Genomic DNA, 23,241 nt, shown 5'->3' with positions numbered 1-23,241 from the left:
ATCCTCCAAAGTTCCCCAGATCACCACATCCACTTGCCCCTGTTTCACTCACGAGTACAGATTGGTGGTGAACCTGACCACTGGCGGCTGGATTGACAGACCCGGGAGGGTGTCCCCTGGCGATCATAACCGCCATCACAGTGGTATTCACAGGTGGCACCATAGTTGTCCCCTGCTGAGGTGCAGGTGAGGTAGCCATGCTGCGGAGGTTTCAGAGTTGGGCAGCGTCTCACTGTCAGGGAGGAGCTCAAGTTAGAAGTTATGGTGTTCCTTATAAGAAGGAAAGGCTAAGAGGGTGCCCATGCTGGGCTTTCTAGACCAGAAGACTTAGGATGATCAGAAAAATGGCTTTTCTATATTTCCAGTGGCTGGGGATGGAGCTGTAATTTTCCTTTCTTAAGGAATTAAATCTGAAATGCAGACAAAGGTTTGTAAAGTCTGGAAACACAGGTGAATATACATGTTGTCATCAAAAGACTGACAGTCTTTAAAAGAAAATAATATCTGTTTCCAGACTTTATGGACATGCTGTGTAAAGATGACTACCTTGCAGAATTCCTCTTAATAGCAGAAATAAGTTGGAGGAATCTTAAATGTTCATTGGTAGGAGAAGGGTTTAGCAAATTATGATATATTCTTAGAGTAGAATATTATGCTGTCATTAAAAATATTTCTGAAGAATTTTAAAATAACATGAGACAATTACTTTGTTAATGAAAAGTGAAAAGGATGATTTATGATTGGATATACAGTATAATCTCAACTATATATTTTTTTAAGTATGTATAGAAAAAAGACTGGAAGGAAAATACCAAAAAGCTAATAGCAGTTGCCTCTGGATGATGGGGTAATACATTTTTCCCCTTTATATATTTCCTTATTTATCAAATGTTCAACAATAAGCGTTAATTATCTTTATAATGAGAAAAGCAAAACAAAACAATACAACACAAAGCAAAGAGGAAGAATCAGGCAGCCGATACCACTAATTTTAGCAGAGGTGAATGATAGAATGAAGGTAGATTACATGTGATCATTTTGAAGTCTAAGAAAAGAAACGGATAAAGAATATCCTTGTGAATTTTATCTGGATTTAGGATAACGAGAGTCTTGTTGATGAGAGTCTTGTTGGAGAGTAAAGGTTTCAGAAACATGTGTATGCACATGTAATGTTGGCTTCCTAAGTAAGCCTGTTTGGTGAACTTGTTTTTCTCCCTCCCCAGTATAAATGAGGTGTGTCTTTTCCAGACATAGAGAGGAGAGACATGGGGTGGCTCAGGGTAGAGCAGGATTAATGAACAATATGGAAACTAAAGAATTCTTTCTGACCTTGTACTTTCACGATGAACTTGCAGCTGGCCCGGTTGTAGGCTCGGTCATAGGCAGTGTAACGAATCACGTGCTCCCCTTCAGGAAAGTGAGAGCCAGGCTCAGGGCCCCGAAGTGTCACCCTGCACGGGACAGGGTGAAAGAAACACTGAGGAAAGAAACCCTTAGAATTGAAGTCTGAGGCACATCCCCACTGTCACCTTAGCCTGTGCAGTTTCAGTGTGACCAGCCTGAATGACTGAGAGAAGCCGAGGGAAGGCATAAGCGGCATCCATTATTCAGGCTCACCTGGTGATGGTACCATCAGCAGAATCTTTCACCAATGGTGGGTCCCAGTATACTCGAGCAGTCAATTTCTCTGGCTCTGCCATCTTCTCACGTGAGTGGGGACAGCGGATCTTGGGGGGATCTATGTCTACCAAGGTGAAAAATCAAGTGCTGACTCGTGGGCCCCCTGCTTTCCCTGGAGGGAATCCATTGAAGCAGTGCCACACACCACACACCACACACTGGGTAGGTAAAAAGTTCAAGGTGCTCAGGGAAACTGGGGAAGGAAGCCCAACTCCAGGGGAGAAGATCATTTTGTTCAGCAAATACCCAGGGTGCTACCCTCATAGCTAAGAGGAATGCCTTCTGTGGTGAGAATTCCACATCTCTTGTCGATATAATGCTGAGGTGGCTCTTTGCACCAGGACAACTGGGAGCAACCAGCATTTACCTACACATACAGGCTCGCCTCCACTCCATCTCCCATCTTCCATGCAGATTCGGCTGCGATCACCTTCCAGGTGGTAGCCACTGGAACAGCTATAGTCACAGCGAGAGTCAAGAAGCACTCCATTTGTGCAGGTGTAAGTGCCACTAGTGATGAATGGCAGTGCGTGGCATCTCATCTCTAAGAGAAAACCAAGTGGCAAGCTCAGTGGCTTGTGCAACTATGTGGAGGTGATGTCTGGGCATCTAGCACAGGGAGAAACGTATCAGAGACAGCAGAAAATACAAAAACCCTACCTGAACTGCCCTTACATTTTTGTGCCTAACTGCCTTTTCCCCTAATTGTCTTTGTATTTTCGTAAAGTATAGCAGCACCCTTGGGCAGAGGGGTGTCAAAAAAGTAAATTACTTGTCCAAGCATATAGACTTCAAAATCAGACCTAACATTGTACATTGCCAAAATCTATAGAATATGCAACAAGAGTGGGCCTTAATGTAAACTATGGAATTCAGGTGACAATGATATATTAATGTATGCTCATTCAACTGTAAAAAGTGTAACACTCTGGTGGGAGATGTTGACAACAGGGGAGGCTGTACATGTGTGGGTGCAGGGGATAAATGGGAAATATCTATATCTTTCATTCAATTTTGCTGTGAACTTAAAACTTCTCTAAACAAATAGAATCTATTTTAGAGGGGGAAGTAAAACAACTTATCAAGAGTAAAAAAAAAAAAAAAAGTCAGACCTGAGTTTGCATCCCAGTTCCACTTCTTACTAGCTCTGTAACTTTAAGAAGTTGCCTCATCTCTTTGAGTCTCAGTGTTTTCTTCAGTGAACTGTGGATACCTCATAGGATTGTTGTATAAATGAAAAGAGACAATGCATATATCCTCTGGCTCATTTAGGGCCTTAGCAACTGTGAATTTTTGTCTCTTATTCCTCAAATGCTAGATGCCCTTGAGCACTTTCAAAGCTGCTTTTCTCCTCCAGGCATACTCATATAATTTTGGGGCTCCCTTAGGCACTGCTCAGCTGAGGCTCACTTACATGCCAACTTGGGCTGACTCTCTGTCTGGGCAAGAATACAAGTCAGAGCAGTGCCTGGAGGGCCAGGTGTGGTATTTGGTAAAAGAGGAATCCATGTGCCTTGGACACCACATGTGGCAGAGGTGGAGCCTGTCACCATGGATTAATTGTGAGCCTATGCTTGCTAAAGTCTTTTTGGAGATACCTGATACTTGAGAGAAGGAGGCCATATATTCCTTTAGGTTGTCTAACTTCTAATCCTGACTAAGTTTAATTGTTGAAGCTTTGAATAAAGATCTGTATAAGCTATATTCATTCTGTTTCCTGGCAAACAAGACTTAAAGATTGTTGCATTTTCTGTTTTCCAGTGTCCCTTTGTAAAGACCTATGCAAAAATGACCTTCTTGAAATCAGCGCGAAGAGAAAAGATTTGTCTCTTCAGATGAATGTGTTTGCTTAGTATCATATGACAGGAAATATGATAGATCCAAAGCATTTGCCCTTTTGTCTCTTATGAGGAAAGTCAAAGCTAAATTCAGTGCTCAAATGTAGTAATTGACTCATTGTAGGCACCTGGAAATATGTATGTCACCATTCTTTTAATTGATTTTATGTTCACTTGTACTTTACAGCCCTGTATTTTTCAGTTGTGTCAGACCGATTCAAATTCATGTTGAAAATGATGGGATCTAAGTCCTGAAACAATTTAATTCCAATCACCGAGAGGGGTGTGGTGACTGCCTGCTTTCTGGCTATCAAGCTTCTCTTCTCCTCTACAGCGTCTTCTCTGACTAGCCCCATTTCTTTATGAATGCTCAGCACTTCTGCATCCAGTTACATGACATTCATGTGCACACATTTGTGTTTCTATCCCATTCATCTATAAGCAGCCTGGGAGTATTTGAAGAATTGAGTAATACAGGAAGTGACCAATACAGGGCTGTGCATACATGGGTGTCCTACAAATGGTGTTCTGCCATGGACATATGGACAGGAAAAGCTCAGCTGCTAAAAGGCTGTGGAACTTGAGTAAGAGGTAGAGATTTGGAAGCTGAAGGGGGAAATGATTTGGAATATGTATATATCAGTGTTTTCACATTCTAGACTTAGGGATTTTTCTTCTGACTTTCAGAAGAAAATGAAGAATAGCAGATGTTTCATAGCTTCACTGCCAAGGTCTTCTAAGGCTGTAGGCCAGGAAGTACAGCAGTTGACCACAAGTGGAAAAGAGTCTAAGACCACACATCCTTAGGAGCTCCAGAAGAACATCTAGGTCCACATCAGACCTCAGGCCCAAGCCTTAGCTCTGGCTGTGCACTCCTGGGCTCCCCGAGTCAGAAGAGATGGTTGCTCCTTAAATGCTCATATTGCTTGGACAGTAACCCAGAGAAACTGAACTCAAATGTTAGGATGGGGAAAGGCCCTGCTGGGGGGCTTGTGGAATATTCTCAATTTGTACCTGAGAGAAGGGCATATTAGTAACACCTCCAGGCATATACCCTCAGCAGCTGGCTGGCTGGCTTCTCTCGAATACATGCATCAGCATATGCACACACACAACTTACGCCTGCAGTAGGCAGTTCCAGACCAACGACGGCTTGGCAGGCATTGCACGGACCTTCTTCCAATCAGTCGAAAGCCCCGGTCACAGGAGAGCTCACAACGTGTGCCCAGGCTGCTGTGATAATTTCCTCCCCTCGGTGAGTAGCATGTGGCTTCTCCATCCTGGATATTTAATGTATAACACCATCGGGGGACTGTAGCAATAGAAGAAAGACAAGCTAGAAGTACAGTAATCAAGACAGTGTGGTGTTGGTGAAAAGACAGACAAGTAGGTCAATGAAAAAAAATAGCCCAGAAGTAAACCCACACAGGTGTGTTGAAATTATTTTTGACAAAAGTGCAAAAACAATTCAGTGGAAGAAAGACAGCCTTCGAACAAATGGTGCTGGAGCACTTGCACTTCCATATGCAAAAAAAACCCCACCTCAACCTTATACAAAAATTAACTCAAACGGGATCATGGACTTGAAAAAACAGGAGAAAGTCACCGGGATTTAGGGCTAAGCAAAGTGGTCTTAGGTATGACACCAACAGCATAATTAATAAAAGAAAAATTAATTTTTTTTTTTTTTTTTTGAGACGGAGTCTCGCTCTCGCCCAGGCTGGAGTGCAGTGGTGCAATCTCGGCTCACTGCAAGCTCCACCTCCCGCGTTCACCCCATTCTCCTGCCTCAGCCTCCCGAGCATCTGGGACTACAGGCACCCGCCACCATGCCTGGCTAATTTTTTGTATTTTAGTAGAGATGGGGTTTCACCGTGTTAACCAGGATGGTCTCGATCTCCTGACCTCGTGATCTGCCTGCCTCGGCCTCCCAAAGTGCTGGGATTACAGGCGTGAGCCACCGCGCCCGGCCAGAAAAATTAAATTGTAATAAATTAATGAATTAATAAATTGGACCTTGTCAAAATTAAAAATTGCTCTGTGAAAAGACAAAGCCATAAAAAGGGACTAGTATTTAAAATATAGAAAGAACTCTCAAAACATTGAAAAAGCAAACAGTCCAGTTAGAACATGGACAAAAGATATAAACACACATGGCACTGAAGAGGATATACTGATGGCAAATAAGCACATAAAAAGATGTTCAGCATCATTAATCATTTGGGAAATGCAAATTAAAATCATAATGAAATACTATATATCCGTCAGGGAGGGTATCCTTAAAAAAAACTGGTAATACCAAGTGTTTGTGAAGATGAGAGAAACTGGAATTCTCATACATGTCTGGTGGAAATGCAGAAATACAGCCACTTTGGAAAATATTTTGGCTATTTCTTATAAAGGTAACACGATACCTTCTTATAAAGAAAGGTACACTTACCATATGACTCTGCAATCCCACTTAAAGGTATTTATGCCAGTGAAATAAAAACCTGTGTCCACATAAAATCCTGTACATGAGAGTCAAAAGTAGCTCTATTCATAATTGCCAAAAGCTGGAAACAACTCAAATCTCAAATGTCTTTTTTTTTTTTTTCAAGACAGAGTCTCCCTCTGTCGCCTGCAGTGGTGCAATCTCGGCTCACGGCAACCTCCGCCTCCGAGGTTCAAGCTTGATTCTCCTGCCTCAGCCTCCCCAGTAGCTGGGACTACAGGCGTGCGCCACCACGCTCAGCTAATTTTGGTATTTAATTTTTGTATTTTTAGTAGAGATGGGGATTCACCTTGTTGGCTAGAATGGTCTCGATCTCTTGACTTCTTAATCTGCCTGCCTTGGCCTCCCAAAGTGCCGGGATCACAGGCATGAGCCTCTGTGCCCAGCCTCAAATGTCTTTCTACGGGTGAATGGCTGAACTAACTGTGGTGTATTCATACAAAAGAATGAAATGCTGATACATAATGCAACAACATCAATCAATCTCAAATGTATTTTGGGAAGTGAAAGAAGCCAGACTCAAAAAACTACATACTGTAGAATTCCATTTATATAACAAAAATATAGGGACATAGGCAAAAATACAGTGACAGAGTACAGATCAGTGTTTGCCAGAGATTAGGGGTAGAGGTAGGGAATAACATCAGAGGGGAAGCACTGGGCAAGAGTTTGAAGTGATGGAACTGTCTCATACTGTGGTGGGAGTTATGTGACCCTATGCATTTGTCAAAACTCACAGAACTGTACACCAAAGAGAGTGAATTTTTCTGTATGTATGTTTAACATAAAAATTTAAAGGCTAATACAAAAATGTAAACTAGAGAGAGGAAGGGAATGTGACATCAAAGAAGGCTTCTTTGGAATGAAAGTCCAATCCCAGTTCAGTACTGAGCACAAAAGGTTATATGGCTGTTAAATCATAAAGGCATCATAAAGATGCCTCACAGGCTATACAAAATAAATGACTCTTTAGTGGGTTCAGAGTTTAAAGGGGCACATATAAGCAAGCAGAGAGCCACCTGCCCAAGGATGCACACACACAGCATGGCATGGGTCTGTTAGCCTAGGGTTGGGAAGGCTGAAGCCCCATATGAGTTGATTCAGTTCCCACATCCTAAGGGACATTCAGTTCCCACATCCTAAGGGACAAAAAAAAAAGGGGGAGCTTTGAAAAAAAAAAGTAGATGAGACACCAAAGGAACAAAGAAAGGCTAGAGCCTCTTTCTGAGTGCAACTGGAGAATGAAGACAGATGACAGTGAGAAATCTTTTCTTCAGTAAACACTACTCTTGGGGCTACCAGCATTACTTTCGAGCCTGGGGCAGTGACACATGGCTGCCATCTGGAGACACCATCTCCAAATTACAGAAAGTCTTTTAAGCACTACAGTTGCAGAGCTGTTGATTATAAGGCCACAACACATATCACAAAGATCTTATTTGGCAGGCTGGGACCTCAACAATCACTCCCATTCTATATCTCTCCCACAGTCTGTCAAGGAAAATACACATCAGATTGGAATGGGTAGAATAAGTAAGAACGGTAAAGGGAAATATAAAGGTCAGGCTAAATGCTGAGACAGTAGAAGACGCCCCAACTATTGTAAATAAGTTCAAATTTTCTGACCCAGAAAAATCCTAGCATAAAGAGAAAAACGTTGAAAGGCTGGAGAAGAGCAAACACAATCTCAGTTTTCAAATAAGAAGTCTCTGGGAACTATAGCCTAGTGACACTGACAGCACTGATAGCATAGTGTTCTAGAATATTTAAACATAAGGCGTATATGTTACACAGAGAAGTAGTGATCTCCAGGAACCCTCTGGAACAAGTAATTCCAGATTGACCTAATTTCCTGTTTGGGCAGGGTCACCAGACTGGTAGAGCAGGGGGAATGGTGGATACACTACGTGGAAGTAAGTGAGGCATGTGACAATGCTTTTCATGTCATTGATGTGGATGAGATGAAATACAGGAGAGGTGACAATACGGTTAAAATTTCATAAGTGGCTGAGCAACTGTACCCAAAGAATGCCCATGGGAAGCTGATCGAGGATGTGGTTAAAAGAAATCAAGAAGGCAATTCCATTTACAATAGCTACAAAGAAATCTAGAAATAAACTTAACCAAAGAAGTGAAAACCTATACACTGAAAATTATAAAACATTGATGAAAGAAATTAAAGAGGACACAAAAAATAGATATCCCGTGTTCATGGATCAGACGAATTAATATTGTTAAAATGACCATATTGCTCAAAGCAATTTACAGATTCAATGCAATTTCTATCAAAATATCAACATCATTTTTCACAGAGGTAGAAAAAGCAATCCTAAAATTCATATGGAACTTAAAAAGCCAGAATAGCCAAAGCAATCCTGAACGAAAAAAAAAAAAAAAAAAAAAAAGCTAGAGGCATCACATTACCTGACGTCAAAATATATTGTAAGGCTATAGTAACCAAAACAACACGGTATTGGTATAAAAATAGATATATAGGCCGGGTGCGGTGGCTCAAGCCTGTAATCCCAGCACTTTGGGAGGCCGAGACGGGCGGATCACGAGGTCAGGAGATCGAGACCATCCTGGCTAACACGGTGAAACCCCGTCTCTACTAAAAGAATACGAAAAACTAGCCGGGCGAGGTGGTGGGCACCTGTAGTCCCAGCTACTCGGGAGGCTGAGGCAGGAGAATGGCGTAAACCCAGGAGGCGGAGCTTGCAGTGAGCTGAGATCCAGCCACTGCACTCCAGCCTGGGCGACAGAGCGAGACTTTGTCTCCAAAAAAAAAAAAAAAAAAAAAAAAAAAAAAAAAAAAAAAAAAAAAAAAATAGATACATAGATCAATGGAACAGAATATAAATAAATCAATTCATTTATTTATAGCCAACTGATCTTTGACAAGGCCATCAAGAACATACACTGGGGAAAGGACATTCTCTTCAATAAATGGTGCTTAGAAAACTAGATAACCTTATACAGAATAATGAAATTGGACCCCCATCTCTCATATCCAAAAATTTACTCAAGATGGAGTAAAAACTTAAATGTAAGACCCAGAAGTATAAAATTACTAGAAGAAAACATAGGGAAAACTCCTCAGGATATTGGTCTAGGCAACAATTTTATGGTTAAGACCTCAAAAGCACAAGAAACAAAAACAAAAATAGACCAAGAGGGCTATATTAAACTAAAAGGCTCCTGCACAGCAAAACAACAACAAACAACCGAGTGAAGAGACAACCTCTTGAATGGGAGAAAATATTTGCAAACTACTTATCCATCAGGGGACTAATAATGTCCAGTATATACAAGGAATTCGAACAACTCAACAGTAGAAAAACAAATAATTCCACTAAAAGATTGGGCAAATGACACGAATAGATATTTCTCAAAAGAGGACACACAAATGGCCAACAGATATATGAAAAAATGCTCAACATCACTAATCATCAGGAAGATGCAAATCAAAATCACACAATGAGATATCATCTTACCCCAGTTAAAATGGCTAATATTAAAAAGTCCAGGTGCAGTGGCTCATGCCTGTAATCCCAGGACTTTGGGAGGCCTATGCAGGTGGATCACTTGAGGTCAGGAGTTTGAGACCAGCCTGGCCAACATGGTGAAATCCGGTCTCTACTAAAAATCAAAAAATTAGCCGGGCATGGTGGTGGGCGCATGTAATCCCAGCAACTCGGGAGGCTGAGGCAGAAGAATTGCTTGAACCCAGGAGGTGGAGGTTGCAGTGAGCCAAGATCATGCCATTGCACTCCATCCTGGGGGACTGAGTGAGACTCTGTCTTAAAAAAAAAAAAAAAAAAAAAAAAGACATAAATAACAGATGCTGGCCAGGATGCAGAGAAAAGGGAAACATACATTGTTGATGAGAATGTAAATTAATATAATCACTAAGGAAAAGAGTATGGAAATTTCTTAAACAATGAAAACTAGCCGGGCGTGGTGGCTCACACCTGTAATCTCGGCACTTTGGGAGGCCAAGGCAGGTGGATCACCTGAGGTCAGGAGTTCGAGACCAGCCTAGCCAACATGGTGAAACCCTGTTTCTACTAAAAATACAGAAATTAGCTGGGCATGGTGGCGGATGCCTGTAATCCCAGCTACTGGGGAGGCTGAGGCAGGAGAATCGCTTGAACCCGGGAGGCAGAGGTTGCAGTGAGCCAAGATCACACCACTGCACTCCAGCCTAGGCAACAAGAGTGAGACTCCATTGAAAGAAAGAAAGAAAGAGAAAAAGAGAGAAAGAGAGAGAGAGAAAGAGAGAGAGAGAAGGAAGGGAGGGAACTAGCACTACCATATGATTCAGCAGTCCCACTACTGGGTACCTATTTAAAGGAAAAGAAATCAATATATCAAAGGGATCTGCATTCATGTGTTTATCACAGCACTATTCACAATAGCAAAGATATGGAATCAACCTAAGTATCCATCAGTGGACTAATGGATAAAGAAAATGTGCTACATATACATAATAGAATAGTATTTGGCCATAATAAAGAATGAAATCCTGTCATTTGCAGCAACATGGATGGAACTGGAAGTCATTATGTTAAGCAAAATAAGCCAGGCACAGAAAGACAAATACTGCATGTTCTCACTTAATTGTAGGTGCTAAAAAAGTTAATCTCGTGGACATAGAGAATAGAACGATAGACACCAGAGAATGGGAGGGGTAACTGGGTGGCAGGGGGGATGAAGAGAGGTTTGTTGTGGATACAAATCTACAGTTAGAAGAAATAAATTCTAACGTTTGATAGCAGAATAGGGTGACTGTACTTAGCAACAATGTTTTGTATATTTCAAATTAAGTAGAAGAGAGGACTTGATACCAACATATAAAAATAGTAAATACTGAAGGTGATAGATACTGCAAATACCCTGACTTGATTACTCCACAGTCTATGCACATGACACTCAACATGTGCCCCATAAATATGTTAAGTATTATGTATCGATAAAAGAAAAAAGAATGTGGTTAAATACTGTATTGCAGGCTGGGCGTGGTGGCTCATCCCTGTAATCCCAGCACTTTGGGAGGCCGAAGCAGGTGGATCACCTGAGGTCAGGAGTTCGAGACTAGCCTGGCCAACATGGTGAAACCCTGTCTAGTAAAAATACAAAATTAGCCGCGTGTGGTGGTGTGTGCCTGTAATCCCAGCTACTTGGGAGGCTGAGGCAGGAGAATTGCTTGAACCTGGGAGGCAGAGGTTGAAGTGAGCCAAGATCACGCCATTGCACTCCAGCCTGGGCAACAAGACCAAAACTTTGTCTTAAAAAAAAAAAAAAAAACTCCCCCGCCCCACCTAAAAAAAACCCAAAAATACTGTATGGTAAAATTGTCTGGTGAGAAATGTGTAAGTCTTTATTGTGTGTCTCCTGTGTTCTAGGCACCATGCTATATGTTTTCCTTTTCACATATATCATCTCATACAGTTCTCCCAACAGCCCTGTAAGGTATGTAGGTGTTTATCCCTCTTTCGCAGATGAGGAAGTAAATTGCCCAGGATCCCTAAGCAAGTAGTGGGTAGAGCTGAAATTTGAACCCAAGCTTTGTCTGCTCCAAACCCCATGTCCTATGTAACCGCAGTGTCTGCCACTGCAGATATAAAATAGGCTACTACTTTGAAGTAAACACTGACCTTGTTGAATAGATAATATATCCACATGACTCAAAACCTCAAAAGTATAAAAAGTTACAAAGTACAATGTCTTCCCCCAACCCCTGCTCCCATGCCCACCCTGACTTAGTCCCTTCCCAAAGAACTACTTTTAATAGTTTCTTTGTGCAAATAAAGCAAATGTTGGTATAGCTTCTTATTTTTCCTTCCTTTTTAATACATAGGGTAGCATATTATGTCCACTCTTCCCTCCATTGCTTGTTTGGTAAACTTAACAGTTGTATTTAGAGATCTTTCCATATCACTACATAGTAAGCGTGCAATTTATTTAAATGAAATAACATTTATAAAATGCATAGCAGTGACTGGCACATAATAGGTGTTTGTCCAGAGTCCAAGAGCTGGAAGGGGGAGAAGCTGAGATTTGAACTCAGGCCCATTGTCTCTGCTTTCTGTAGCTATTCATCTGTCTATCTCTTTTTAAGGTGTATGCAGAAAATAAAGTGCTCACAACAGTTTTGAAAGGGCCTTCTCTGTTATCTTCTATTATCTTCAGATAACCCAGGCAGTGTGACTAGCTTGCTCACAGATGAGGCAAGCTGCAAGGAAAGCAACAGCCCAGCTGACTCCAAGCTAGGAGTCAGGATAAGGGAATGACAGAAAGCGCAGGATGAGTGAAGATGATAGCAAATGACGTGCCAATTTGCTTTGAAATAATGATCTGGTTGTTCTGTTTTTTTTTTTTCTGGTCTTCTTTTCTAGAACAATGAGTTATATTTTTGATGAAAGAGATGGATTAAGCATGGCTCTAGAGTCAGACAGATCTGAGTTTAAATTCTCTGTGACTCTCTGAATCTAAAACTTCCCTGAGCTTAGTTTCCTGGTTGGTAAAATAGGGGATAATAAACCATTCCATAGGGCTGGTTGTGAGAACCAAAAGAAATTTCATGTGTCAAATATTCAACCCTGTGAATGTTTTTCCCTAAGTCAGTGTCTGGGTTTGAGCCAGTGTCCCATCTTTCCTGAAGCAGCAGCATGCTGTGCTTCCCAGCATTCGTTTCCAGCACGTGACTGAGACACACGACTGCCATCTGGAGACACCATCTCCAAATTACAGAAAGTTCTTTAGCACTACAGTTGCAGAGTTATTGATTATAAGGTCACAAAGACTTTACATGGGAGGCTGGGGCCTCAGGTTGTACTTTTCCTGGACACTCCCTCCCCCTCATCATTGCTAACTTCACTCAATTCATTTTATGCCAAGACTAAGTCCTAAAAGGAGCTTTGAGACACTAGACCTCCAAACCAAAGGCCCTTATGCAGCTTATATTTCTCCAAAGGGCTTTATGCTCATTTAAGAAGAACCAATGAAGAAGGTTAATGTTAATAATAGGGCTGCAGACTCCGTGAAAGTACCTTCTGCATCTGTTGCTTTTTACTAGCCACCTCTCCAAACTATAATCTCCCATAATCTGGCTTCTGCTCCCAGGATGCTGGTGGTCAGCATCTACTTTTAACCAAGGCTCTGTGAGAGTAACACACATGACTCCTTAAATATAGTTAAATACAGTTAAAAACAGTTAAATACACAAGTACAGTTAAAAACAGTTAAATACAGGAATACAGTTAAAAACAGTTAAATACAGTTAAGAACAGTTAAATACAGTTAAAAACAGTTAAATACACAAATACAGTTAAATACAGAAATATAGTTAAATACAGTTAAATACAGAACTATTTTCTTGAGGGTAATGAAAAGTAAACCAAAGAGATAGTGCATAATGAAGGCCAAATAAGTGTGTCTAGACAGTAAACATTTATTTCAGAAGAGGTACCTAATAAGTACTCAATAAATATTCAATGAACGAATAAATGGGCAAGGGAAAGCTCAGTGTGGGCTAAAGCAGTTGGGAACACAGTACTGAACACAGCCTGACCGAAGTGCAGATTTCATGTGGGGAGAACAGGTAGGAAGTTGTCAGTCTGGGAAGCTAGACCGAGGCCAGATTCTGATTTAAAATGATCATTGTGGGTCACTAGGTTTGGGGGAGGGGGAAACATGAGTCAGATAATCCAGTTAGAGGCAACTGTATTATCCATGTGTGAGGTCAAAGTTTTATTCCCATGGATTAATAAAGAAATGACAGGTCTTTGTGACTGACTGGCAGGAAGTGATGAGGAAAAGGGGGCTGTTAAAGGTGACAGGACCTGTTAGAGGTGACATGGAGGTATTCTGAAGTCCGAGTAACTAAGAGAATGATGGTAGTGTTATCAGAAGTAGGAAGGTCAGTAGGTAGAACCTTTTTCAGGAGAGAGGAAATATTTTTGTTTTAGACGTCTCCAAATGGAAGTGTGTAGCAGCAGCTGGAGATGTAGTCCATCAGCTCAGGAGACAGGTCAGGGTTGACCCAAGTTCAGATCCTAGTCTCATTCTCTCTATTGTCACCACCAGAGAGTCCATCTCCTTTCCCAGTTTCAGCTCTGACCAGAATTGTGAAATGCCATGGAGCCCAAGGAAGGGGGATTAAGAAGAAAGGAAGGTGCTCACTGCTGCTAGAGAGACTGAGAGACAAGCTCAAGAAAGGGTCATGGAAATCGGTTCTCTCACGGGAGAAAACTTTTTTCTTCAAGAGATGTCATTTCAGGTTGTAGATTTGTGAGTGGGTGAGAAACAGACTGTAGAGAGTTTAGGAGTTAGTGGGTGCTGAGAGAGAGAGAGGGAGTGGGTGTGGACCATTTGGCAGTGAGAAGAACATGAGTAGAAGGTAGCTACAAAGGAGCTCAGAGGAGCTCAAAGCTCTGATAATTTCTCAGTTGAAACTGTTTTCCTTAAAGGTCACCGTTTACCTCCTTCTTGCCAAATAAAATCTTTTCTCTACCCTCAATTGGATTTTTTTGCAATATTTAACACAATTTATCTCTTACCCCTTCCTTTCCTTAAAACTCTCTTCTCCTGTGGCTTCTGTAATATGACAGGTACTGCCCAGATATCTTCCTACATGACTGACCACTAACTCTCTTTTTTTCCCCTTGCTGGTTCCTCTTCTCCTACTCATGTCTACAGATGTCTTCTAAAGCTCTGACCCTGGCCTTCTGCTCCCTCAGACAACCCATCTATCTAAGCTGATGACTCACACAACTTCATCTTTCCGCTTCCAGCTGCCTGTAGGGCATCTTTACCAAACCAGTTTTCTTTTTTAACATTGTTTTTCTGAGAGGGGTCCTACAATTCTTCCAGGTGTACAGACTGAGTGCTTTCAGGCATCAGTTTGTTTCTTAGCCTCTTGGTACATTAAGTCTTGTCGTCTCTTTCTTTGAAACATTTATGGGGTTCATCTGTACCTTCCATTTCTTTGCCACCACCCTCAGTCATCTCTAGCCAACATTACTGTAGCTGGTTCCTGGAGAGTCTCCCTGACTCAGGCCTAACCACTGAACCCCTATTTCTGCATAGAATAATCAGGTTAATGTTCTAAAATGACAATTTATTGTGTCATGCCCCTGTGCAAAAACATGTGATGGGCTCCCTGTAGATCCTAGTACAACAGCTGAACTCTTCTGCATGGCTTGCAAAGCAAAGAAACAAAGAATCAGAAATAGAAAGGATATCAGATACCACCTGGCCTAACTTCCCTTTTAATGCAGGAATTACTTACTGTGCAGCTTTCATCACAGATAGTTTTCCTGCTTCTCATTAGTATTGTCCCTAGATCATGGAGTCTTTCCTAATTTGGTCTCACTCTTTATATTTAACTTTTTTTTTTTTTTTTTTTTTTTTTGAGACAGAGCCTTGCTTTGTTGCCCAGGCTGGAGAGCAGTGGTGCCATCTCAGCTCTTGGCTCACTGCAACCTCCACCTCCCGGGTTCAAGTGATTCTCCCGCCTCAGCCACCCAAGTAGCTGGGATTATAGGCACATGCCACCATGCCTGGCTAATTTTTTGTAGTTTCGTTAGAGATGAGGTTTCACCATATTGACCAGGCTGGTCTCGAACTCCTGACCTCAAGTGATCCACCTGTCTCGGCCTCCCAAAGTGCTGGGTTTACAGGCATGAGTCACTGCACCTGACCTGTATTTAACTTTCTTTGATACTACTCCCTCCACCTTCCATCTCCTCCAATCAGGCCGGTTTCTTCTTAGCTCCCTCCTCTACCAGGTTTGTTCTTACTTCCATATTTTTAGCCATCTGCTTTTCTGGGTGTTCTCCCCTCCCCTTTCTAGTTCTCAAAATCCCACCTATCATTCTAAGCTTAGCCTAAATGTCATCTTTCATGACCCCTTTCCTGACTTCTTTTTCTTAAATCCTATTGCATTTACTGCTATGACATAGCTTCACACTTACTTGCCCTACATGTGCTAATTTTATACCCCCCCATCACCCCCAACAGAATGTCAGCTACATGATGGGGACAAAACCCTATCTGAGACCTTGTATCACCCACAGGCTTACCTTGCACAGGATTAGGCATTGAGTAACTAGTCGATACTTAATGATTAATAATACATGGAGAACCTTCAGGCTGGAGAGGTGAGGTCACACAGTAAGTCAGTAACCCAAGTTCATGATGAGAAATCACAGCCCTTGATTCCCTGTGCTGCAGTTTGGGCACATGTGAGCCAAGCCTGATGGGGATGCTTCAGGGAAGGGCCTAGGTCTGAGGCCAGAAAAGAGCTTTTCTGGGCTTGAGAAGCAGGGTGGATTACCTCGGTAGTCCAGGGCAGGAGCCCGTGGGACCTCCTCTGCATATACTTCATTGTAGCTTTCATCTGGATAGTAGCCAGAACCTAGAATAAGGAAGACAATATCAAGATGGTGTCTTGATTTCTCACTCAAGTTCTTCTCAACCTTCCCCCTCTCATCCAAATTTCCAACTTTGTCACTTCCTTAGGACATGGCATTCCATGGGTGGGGAGCCAGGTGGATATTTAGTGGGGGGAAATCCTGTGTTGTAAGGCAGCAGAACTATTGTGGGTGAATCTCAGCACCTCAGTTGCATAGAGGGCAGGCTCATCGTTGTGGGGCCAGTTACTGCGAGCACTAGAAGACTCCATCTAAAAGAAAAAAATTGAACCTGACCATACATCAGTCCTGTCAATCTGGACTGTAAATGACCCATTTCCTTGAAGCAACACATGAGTCTTGGTAAGACACTGGGGACTAAGCTCTGAGAATGGACTGTGGTCCCAGATAGGAGGAAAAAACAGAACCTGTGTCTTCCCCCTAGTGACAGTCCTGCTCACAGTCCTCAAAGAGAAACAGTTACTCAGGTTTCCACTAGCCCACAGGGCACGGGCCTTTTTGTCATTGGATTACCATTGCTGGGGGTGGCGTGCCAAGGCCGAGAGGGGTGACTTAAAAGGCAAGAGGAAATGAAAGCAGTTTTGTGAGCACTTTGCCCTGGTTTGGAGAACAGAGAAGGCAGAGTCCTTCGGATAAATTTTCTGTTTCTCTAATCACAAGGAACTTTAACAGGGAGCTGCTGAGCTAGAGAACATTCCTAATCTATCTCCATCCAGTTAAGTGGCCCAGTCCCTAGTGGAGGCAGGTCTGCGGCTGTCTGGGAGACTAAACAGTGTGTTCCACCAGACGGCAGGAAATCGGTCATGAATACGAACTAATTGGAAAACAACTTGGTCCTTTCCGGAGCAAAGTTTCCGGAAGCCCTCCTTCCAGCCTCCCTGAGCCCTAACGCACGCACAAGAACAGCGTAGCCAGCTGTGTTGGAGTCAAGAGACAATTCCGTATTTCCAGGAGAGGGTGTGCTTCCAGGACAGGGCTGGGTTTTAGTGCTGGAGCCCTTTGGCCTGTGTAAACACTCAGGCCACAAGCTCGCCTCCTCCTCTTGGGAAGAGGCACAGGACCCCTGCACTAAAGGGCGGAGCAGAGGGCAAGATGATGAAGCTTCTCCATTCCCCACAAGCCCAGACTAGGGGTGGGGGAGGTGAGGTATTGGGAAACCAGTCCAATTTAGTGAACAAGGGAATGAATCAATTGAAAGTTTGCCTTATGAAATCATGTCCTCGTTGGTTTGCCCTCATTCCAAAGGAAAGAGTTCATTTTTTCTTTTTCCCCTTTTTCTTTTTTTCTGTTTTCCCATTTCAGTTCTTCTGGCTTCTGTTTATTTCTTCTCAGGCCTCATCTCCCCTGCTCTCTTTTCTCTCATAACGGGAGGTTTCATTGGTGGGCGTGGGGGAGGAGGGGGGTCATGGAATTCTCGTGAGCGGTTTCAGTTCGGTATTAGCCTCAAAGCCTTATAGGTCCTGTAAACAGGAGGCCAGATGTGTGTGATTCCCTAAAGTATTAGGTCTCCCTGCTCTGGTTACAGAGTCCAGCTTTTGAAGAAATGGCTCAGCAGGGAGCAAAGGACTGTTTACCAGAAGAGAAAACAGAAGTGTCAAAGCCCTGTGGCTTGATAATGGTAACAACAACAACAACTATGACAATGGCTGCTAACATCTCTCAGCTCACATTCTGTGTTAAGCACATGACATATGTTAGCTCATTATGTCACCGTAACATGTCAGCAGGGTAGGTATTACTAATGTGCTCCAATATAAAGCCGAAGAAACAGGCTTGAGGAACCAAGGAGGTTGTCCAAGGTCTCCCAGTTATTAAGTAGCAGAGTGGGCATTCCAGCCCAGGTCTGCTTGACCCCCTAGATACCAAACTCAGACACTCCACTGAAGATGGTGATTAGGGGAGAGCTTTTGACAATGTCCAACTGGGGTAAAAGTCCAAAATCTCTTTTGCAATCCAGCTTTTTTACTGTGTGTGTGGGATCGAAGGCCACCAAGCATTTTACATCATTCCACATTTACAGGGGATGTAGGAAAACTGTGGGGGAAGACTCAATAAGATAATTACAGTCTCCATCAGGATGCGGAAGTAGCTGGACCAGTGCCAACTATGCTTTGTGTGGAGAAAGGGTTCAGACCACCTTGCCACTTTAAACCTTTCCATTTTCCCATTTCCCCTCTTTGCCTATCTGAGTATTTTCTTCTTTTTTTTGCAAATGGTGGAATTCTAAGATGGGTATAAGAATGAAATTAAAGGGGAACACTCCCTACATTATTCTGTCTGCTTGTCCCTCTTTAGCCCTGGGGGAAGGACTTGGGGAGCATTCCTCAGTTCCTTTAGATCAATCAGTGCTTGGTTACTGTGTGGTCTGTTACTGGGCTCCTCCAACCTCCATAGTACAGTCAGGCCCTCTAAGCACTGCCCTTCACAAAAGTATAGTTAGACATGTAATTGATAGTTAAAAGACTATTTTAAGATTCATATTAATCCTTGGTTTATGATGACAAATACAGTTTGACTTTCTGGGCTGCACAGATACGCCAGCACACACTTTTAACCCATTCTTTGCTTTATTTATATTCTTAACTTCTCCCAACCACTGCTGATTATTCCTGGACCCTTTTTCTGATTAGCCCTGAATCCACATTTGGCTGCTTTTCTGTGCTATGCCCATTTGAAGACAAGGCTGTAGAAGTAAACAAAACAGTCCTGGATGCATAAAGAGTGCTCAATAAATATTTGTTGAAGGAATGAATGAACAAATGCATGAAGGCAAGCTCAACAGCTGAGCTAGCAGTGTAGGGGAAATGTCTCTCATCATGTGGTCTCCTAAGGATAGAAGAGGGAAGAATGAGTGGAATTGCAAGGCTGGCAGAGGCCTCACCAATCTGAGCTCCTCAGGAATGGTGACTCGTGATTCATGTGGAAGTAGGGAGTTCCACCTTTTCAAATAGCCCTTTGAGAACCTCAACTGAATCTAACTTTTAAAAAACTGCTGTGTGCTCATGACTCCAACAGCTCAGGCTTCTCTTTTGGGAAAGGTAAAGACCTTTGCATGCCATGAGGTTTCATACAGGTGTTCAGAATTGGGCTTCAAGCCATGTAATCTCCACTGCTTTAGTCCTGTGGTCTTTGGCTGGATTTTGGTCTCTGTAAATGAACTGAAGCTAGGGGAGGTTGGGGAGGACAGTCGCATATTTATCTCCTGGAGACTTGGGGCACCTCTAACCCCAAACAGGATATGCTCTGCCAAGGGCTTGACTTGAATTTTTTCATCTCAATGTCAGTCCTTGTGCTTCACCCCCTACAAAGCCAGGTTAAGCCAAAAAGGGGAAGAAGTTTGCATATTTGTTTGAAAACTTGATGCAGCTGTTCCAGACAAACAGAACTACTGCCAAAGGCCTCCACCAGGAGCTAAGGGCATGTGGAAAATTTTAGCTGCAATGACTGTGGCTGTGATGGGAGCAGTTTGTTATTTACTCATCTCTGGATATTTTCCTAACCCCATTGGTTGGGCCTGTCTCCTTCCCCCTCTCCTCCCTACTGGCCCCTGTGAGGGCAGACACTGCAGGCCACAGAATATTCTTAGCACTTGGAATGCCAGCTGGGCCCCATATAAAACCTCTGTATGCCACTTCATTATCCTGCCCTCATCCCTTCCCCCTCCCCTTTCCCTCTTCTCACTGAGTTTGTTCTCTGGCTCTCTGGGTGAAGAATGAAATGTTCAGGAATCCAGAAAACTCCATCCCTTCTGAAGTAAAGAACAAATGAAAGGAAACTGGGAAATTCCTGATTAAAAGGATGTGATCTGTATTACCACTGACAGCTTTGGCATAAAAGGGCTATAAAAATCTCATTTTATAAATAAGGTCAGGGAGGGAGGGAGGGAGGGAAGAAGTCTGATGGATTCTTGTTTCCCTTGAATAGATTGCCTGCCCCCTTATTTTTCCCACATGAGATTTGTGGTCTAAGTCCATTTTTGTGGTCTTGACAAGGGTATTTGACTCATAAAAGGATTAATATTAATAACGATTTGACTCATAAAGGATTTCATATTAGAAAATGGTTTTCAGGAAGCTAACTACACAAGCAGGTGAGACAATGGCCTCAAAGGTGATGTCCAACCTTCTCATGTTTGTACTAGTGTGGCCTATTTCAAATACCTCTTGTTAGACTGCCTTAAAAGCCTCCCTTGGTAGTCTGTTGCAATATTTAACCATCTTTATTGTCCTTTAATACTTCTCTGTATAGAAAATAAGTGTGTCTTTTTGTAGTCTAACTCTTTCTTCTCCAAGTCTTGGTCTAGGACTTATCCTTCCTGGAAATAACAGACAACAGCTCCTAGAACTTACCTGCATACCATGTTGGTGTCACTGCTGGAGTTAGGAAGAACAGCAGAGAGAGAGCTCCTCTTTGAGTTAGTTGACTGGCCATCCTTGAAAGGGAGGATTATGGAGACAAGAAAAGATGTATGTATGGCCTGAAGTACCAGGATAAAGGAAAGTGACTTTCAGAAGTCAGCCATCAATTAACTTCCAAAAGTGGGGAAGCAGAAATATGGGATCTGTGAGGAAGAAGAGAGATTTTATAATTAATGAATGCTTTCTATATTATCTCCCTCATAAGAATCTTTCATGTTATAGAATAACAAGACTCTGCTTGTTATTTGTGGTCCCTTTTCCTCCCGGGAGGAGGAGGACGTAAAACAACCAATCTTCAACTGACCCTGGTGGGATCAGACGCAAATGCTCCATGATCCAAGTTATAGAGAGGGACACTGAAGTACTGAGACCAGGAAAAGGCCAACATAACCTGGTGACCTAAAGGCTACCATTAGGTTTCATTCATTCAACTAACATTTCCTAGCCACTAATCTGGGAAAGCGTTAGCATATGTGGTCTAAGAATTTGAACACTGATGTTACACAGGTCTGGATGTGAATCCAATTCTGTCACCTATTAGCTATGGGGTCTTGGACAAATTTTTTAACTTCTCTGAGCCTCGGTTTCCTCGTCTATAAAATCGGAATCATAATACTCTCTACCTCATGAATTGATTATTGCCTGTCATATAGGGAAGTAATTTATATATTAGACAATATTATTACCAATTTTGTATTGGACAGGACTGAATGTTTCCCTTCTTTAGTCTCCCAGGCAGTAACTATACTCTGGCTCTGTTCTTAGCTTTGGGTTTTAAGGCTTAGTGGTTTGGTAGTGGCTTCTGGCTTTCAAGTCCAGCCTAACCCTCTAGTTTTACCTTGCTGGGCCAGCAGGAAATCAGCGAGGTAGAGGAGGACCTGCTGAGGTACATGAGGAGAGGGTGAACAAGCTCCAATTGCCATCTCACTTCCTGCCGTGTCCTCACCCTAATGGGATGAGAGTTTTGTGGTTCCCAGTAGGCAAATACTTTGTAAATGACAGTATTAAAATTTGCTGCCCATTGGTATAAATTGGCCACTGGGCATTTCAGCAAGCACCCATTCACTCACATGCTTTCAATGAAATGCCATGCTCAGGGGAGGAGTCAGTCCTAGAAATAGAGAAACAAAAAGGTGGTAGATCCTGGCCAGAGTTCCTAAGGGACATGCAAAGCCCAAGAAAGGGAAAAATTTCTTTTCTAATTCATTGCTGCTTGGCTTCAGATTTTGTCTAGAAAGTGACAGGGAGGCAGGACGGAGAAAAAGAGTAAACGAAGGAGGCAAGGGAAGTAGAAAAATGTGGGATGGAAGGAAAGAAAATCTGACAGAGCTGAAGGAAAGAGATGGATAAACACAGAAAGAGGCAACAAAAGGAGGAGAAAGAGGGGATTAAAGAGAGATCCAGGAAAACGAACAGTTAGATAATTAATCACCGACCCCTCTCCCACATCTAGCCTCCATCTAGTTCCTTTGTTCTGGAGCAGAGGCATTCCTTTTTCAGACCCAATACTCTGAACCTGTGACCTCTTACCTGCCCAGCTTCTCCCCAATCTCAGGCTTAATACTTGACTCACTAGAGTCAACCATCCCATCCCTCTGCTGTGGGCCAAGAAGTTGCTGGGAACATGTGTTTGCAGTCAGGTCGCAGCATAAATGAAAAGCAGCATATGATCCAGCTTCATAAAATAACTTCTCCCCCGACCTCCACCCCCAGCCATGTTGCCCAAGTCCTGGATCTCCTTATCCCCTTCACAATTGTGCATTGGGGTAGTGGAGTGTGGAGGGATTAGTTGCAGATCTTACCTGTTTTATGGTATTTTGTGCCCTTTTTCTCTCTCCTCTTTCTCCTTCCTCTCTGCTCCTCTCATCAATTGGAAAAAACCTTCTACTTCAACATTCCTAGAACGAGTGGCTCCTGGTCTGTCCCGACCTCCGGGATTCTGTTAACACTGCCCAGATGTTACGACGTCCGCATCTGCCAAAAGTTTCCTTAAAGCTATATTATCCCCGAAGCTATAGTTATTCCTCTCTCAGAGAAGGGTTTTAGAAAGATGGGGGAGAAGGAACACAGGGATTAGAGAAACTCAGTCCGTCTGCTGCAGAAGAGGGGGAAGTGTGAATGGCACTGGCTCCAAGCCTGTGAGTATAGTGATGACTAACACAGAGGCTGGCTTAAGCGGCCTCCAGAGATGTGTTGCACTGAAGAACACTTCTTTTTATGACTCAGCATGACATAAGAATTGAATGAAAAGGAATTTCACAAACACTCACAAACACCAAAGAGAAGGGAAGACTGTAGCTGATTTTGACATTCCCTAAGATTTCTCCTGTAATTCCTTAGGCTCCCAACTCTGAATTATCTTGCAATCTATATGG

At 42.7% G+C, this 23,241-nt stretch overlaps 1 protein-coding gene across 3 annotated transcripts in view; it reads right to left on the bottom strand.

Annotated features, from left to right (window-relative positions):
* Positions 1 to 23,015, bottom strand: part of SRPX2 (sushi repeat containing protein X-linked 2) — a 32,369-nt gene extending 9,354 nt beyond the window's left edge. Inside the window, exons 1-10 of one of the 3 annotated variants that reach the window (XM_030934313.1) lie at positions 22,669 to 22,976; positions 21,937 to 21,977; positions 21,705 to 21,813; positions 20,798 to 21,009; positions 16,352 to 16,432; positions 4,639 to 4,830; positions 2,048 to 2,224; positions 1,618 to 1,744; positions 1,330 to 1,451; positions 53 to 232 (exon numbers count right to left, since the gene is read on the bottom strand). In XM_030934313.1, coding sequence (XP_030790173.1) covers positions 53 to 232; positions 1,330 to 1,451; positions 1,618 to 1,744; positions 2,048 to 2,224; positions 4,639 to 4,830; positions 16,352 to 16,432; positions 20,798 to 20,879 — 961 coding nt within the window. In that variant the 5' untranslated portion in view covers positions 20,880 to 21,009; positions 21,705 to 21,813; positions 21,937 to 21,977; positions 22,669 to 22,976. Of the gene's footprint in view, positions 1 to 52; positions 233 to 1,329; positions 1,452 to 1,617; positions 1,745 to 2,047; positions 2,225 to 4,638; positions 4,831 to 16,351; positions 16,433 to 20,797; positions 21,010 to 21,704; positions 21,814 to 21,936; positions 21,978 to 22,668 lie in introns of all 3 variants that reach the window. The other 2 variants (XM_010380178.2, XM_030934314.1) reach the window with 2 other exon arrangements.
* Between the last annotated feature and the right edge of the window lie 226 nt (positions 23,016 to 23,241).

This window comes from Rhinopithecus roxellana, chromosome 7, assembly GCF_007565055.1.
Source record: "Rhinopithecus roxellana isolate Shanxi Qingling chromosome 7, ASM756505v1, whole genome shotgun sequence".
Classification (NCBI taxonomy): domain Eukaryota; kingdom Metazoa; phylum Chordata; class Mammalia; order Primates; family Cercopithecidae; genus Rhinopithecus; species Rhinopithecus roxellana.
The sequence above is the reverse complement of the archived record's forward strand: the minus strand, read 5'-3'. Positions and strand labels throughout refer to the sequence as shown.